This window comes from Curcuma longa, chromosome 16, assembly GCF_044706935.1.
Source record: "Curcuma longa cultivar G26 ecotype Majalengka, Jawa Barat chromosome 16, ITB_CL_G26_1.1, whole genome shotgun sequence".
Taxonomy (NCBI): domain Eukaryota; kingdom Viridiplantae; phylum Streptophyta; class Magnoliopsida; order Zingiberales; family Zingiberaceae; genus Curcuma; species Curcuma longa.
The window spans coordinates 10884208-10886957 of NC_133876.1; the positions used below are offsets into that span (position 1 = coordinate 10884208).

A 2750-nucleotide genomic window follows, 5' to 3' on the forward strand; every position below is an offset into this window, starting at 1 on the left:
TGAGTCCGTCAAACAAAAGGTATAATAATTAATTCCACCCCGATCAACTCGGACCCACCGAACCGCTCACCCAACCCAACCCAACCCGGCCGGACGTACGGTCTAATTTCAGTAATGAATCGACCACGTTTCACGTTTTTTCTGCGGCCGCGAGCTGGCGGGGCTCGTGACCGCCTTCGTCGCCGCTCGCCTCGGTTCACGTTTTCTTATTAAGCACGGGGGCGAGCTCCAGCCACACTCCCGTCGACACGTGTCCGTTAACGCACCCACGCCTCCCTCTTTTCCCTTTTAACGAGATTCGTCGCCCTCGTTCGATCTGAATCGAAGAAGCTCTGGGAGATGGCGGGATCGGATCTGTGAGATCGAACAAGAACATGGCGGTGGCTGAGTTTTGGTCCGACGAGGAGCGGAAAATGGCGATCGAGGTGCTCGGCAGAGAGGCGTTCGAGTACATCTGCGCTCGCCATGTGGCTTCCTTCGACAGGCAACTCACCGCCGTTGGCGTCGGCGTCGGCGGCGCGGATCTCCAGACCAAGCTCCAGGACCTCGTCGAGAGGCCGCCTTCGGCAGGCGGCGGCTGGGCCTACGCCATATTCTGGCAGATAGCGCGGTCTGCTTCCGGGGATCTCGTCCTCGGTTGGGGAGACGGCTACTGCCGCGAGCTGGGCGATGGAGAGGATGCTGGCGGCGATACGGAGGACGGTGGGAGCCAGAAGATGCGGAAGCGGGTGCTGGAGTGGCTCCACGTGCTATCCGGCGGCTCCGACGACGAGAACTACGCGCTGAGGCTCGATCGCATCACCGGCGCGGAGATGTACTTCCTGGCGTCGATGTATTTCTCGTTCCCTAAAGGGGTGGACGCAGCTGGGAGAGCGCTTGCCTCGGGTAAGCATATCTGGATCTCCGAGGCGGAGCTCGCGTCGCCGGTGGTTGGCAGCGTGCGGGCGTTTCTTGCGAGGTCGGCAGGGTTCCGAACCACCGTCTTCATTCCGCTCGACGCCTCCGTGCTTGAGTTGGGATCTCTGGATACCGTGCCGGAGAGCTTCGAGGTGCTGCGCTCGATTAGATCCGCTTTCGGCCTGGAGAACCCCATCAGCAGCCATATCGCGAAGCATCCCAGGATTTTTGGAAATGATTTGTACCCCGGCCACGATTGTGTCAATGGTAGCGCTGCTTCGCCGGAGAAGTCGCGAAAGAGGCCGTCGGAGATGACCGAGAAGCCAGGAGATCACCGACTAAGGAACCCAATCGGCAATGGCGGAACTCTGCTGCAGTGGAATCACAATCTGAGCAAGTGCGACTCCGTGAGCCCTTTACAGCCTCAGCAGCTTCACCGGCCAACGCCGCAATCCTTCGCGCCGCCGTCGGGGCAAATCGATTTTGGTGCCGTCGGAGGAAACCCTGCTTTAGCAATGGATGCCGATCTGTCCGACGTAGAAGGCCCGAGCAAGGAGCAAGCGGAGACTACAGCGACCGCAGAGGAGCGGCGGCCGCGGAAGAGGGGGCGGAAGCCCGCGAACGGCCGGGATGAGCCGCTGAACCACGTGGAGGCGGAGAGGCAGCGGAGGGAGAAGCTGAACCAGAAATTCTACGCCCTGCGCGCGGTGGTGCCCAACATCTCCAAAATGGACAAGGCCTCGCTGCTCGGCGACGCCATCGCCTACATCACCGAGCTCCAGCAGAAGCTGAAGGAGATGGAAGCGGAGCGGGAAGTCTGGGACGGCACAACCTCTACGGATTCCCGGAGGCCCAATCAGATCGAGGTGGAGACGGCGGAGGGGGAGGTGGTCGTCCGGGTGAGCTGCCCGCTGGAGGGGCACCCGCTCTCCAAAGTCATCCGAGCGCTGAGGACCTCGCAGAGCGATGTGGTGGACACCAAGGTGGACGCAAACAGGGACAGCGTATTGCACACGTTCGTCGTCCGATCGCCGGAGCAGAAGGTAAAAACCAGCTTAATTTCTGCCTTAGCACTGGAGTCTAATTAGTAGTTGATTAGCTAGATAAATGAAATTAAAATTAGTTTATATATATATATATATGTCATTTAGGTAGAGTTTATTGATTATAGTAACTAATTATTCAGAAAATATATGAGCATGGCAAACATATTTAGCTTTCGGTTGTGATCAATTTTACTAAATGGATTAGCTGCTGCAAAATATTTAGAAATCATATTTTAATTGTACAGTATTACAATCTGTGATAAATAAATAACCTGACAAAATACAAAGAATGTTCCTTAGTGTTTTATCATTGTATCACATCTATGATAGTATAGTTGATCAACAAAGCATGTGTACAATTAGGACCATTATAAGTCGCCTTATTTGTTCAGTCACTTTCTTTTAGTTAACCTGATGAACACAAAGATGCTACCAATATCAATAAGGTACAAACATTACTATCAAGTGATGTTACTGAATGTTGAAGGCATTATTTCACTACAAACAAAAAAGATCAAAGAAGATTACAGATTTGTGAACAAGTGTACAAAGTCTCTTTGTTTGTGCCTAGAAGAACAGTCCTCAATGATGATTGTTCCGGTTGGATATCGTGGATCAGTCAAGAATATGTCACCTCAATCGTCGTTGACCCATTGTTCTGGACCTAAGAAAAAAAAGCTGAACGAGCGGATTAGCTGGGTGCCGGGATCCCCGACAGACCACTTCCGACGCTCAAGTCAGCAAAGGAAAACAAGGATGAAGAAGAAGAAGAATAATATAAAGTAGTTGGAGTTTCTTCCAGAGAGC

General features: G+C 53.2%; 1 protein-coding gene across 1 annotated transcript; it reads left to right on the plus strand.

The window, feature by feature from the left end:
• The first annotated feature begins 287 nt into the window (after positions 1-287).
• Positions 288-2213, plus strand: LOC141847397 (transcription factor MTB1-like). Its single transcript, XM_074735441.1, has one exon. It carries the CDS (start codon positions 375-377, stop codon positions 1983-1985), a length of 1611 nt encoding a protein of 536 aa, XP_074591542.1. The 5' UTR covers positions 288-374; the 3' UTR covers positions 1986-2213.
• Positions 2214-2750: the final 537 nt, after the last annotated feature.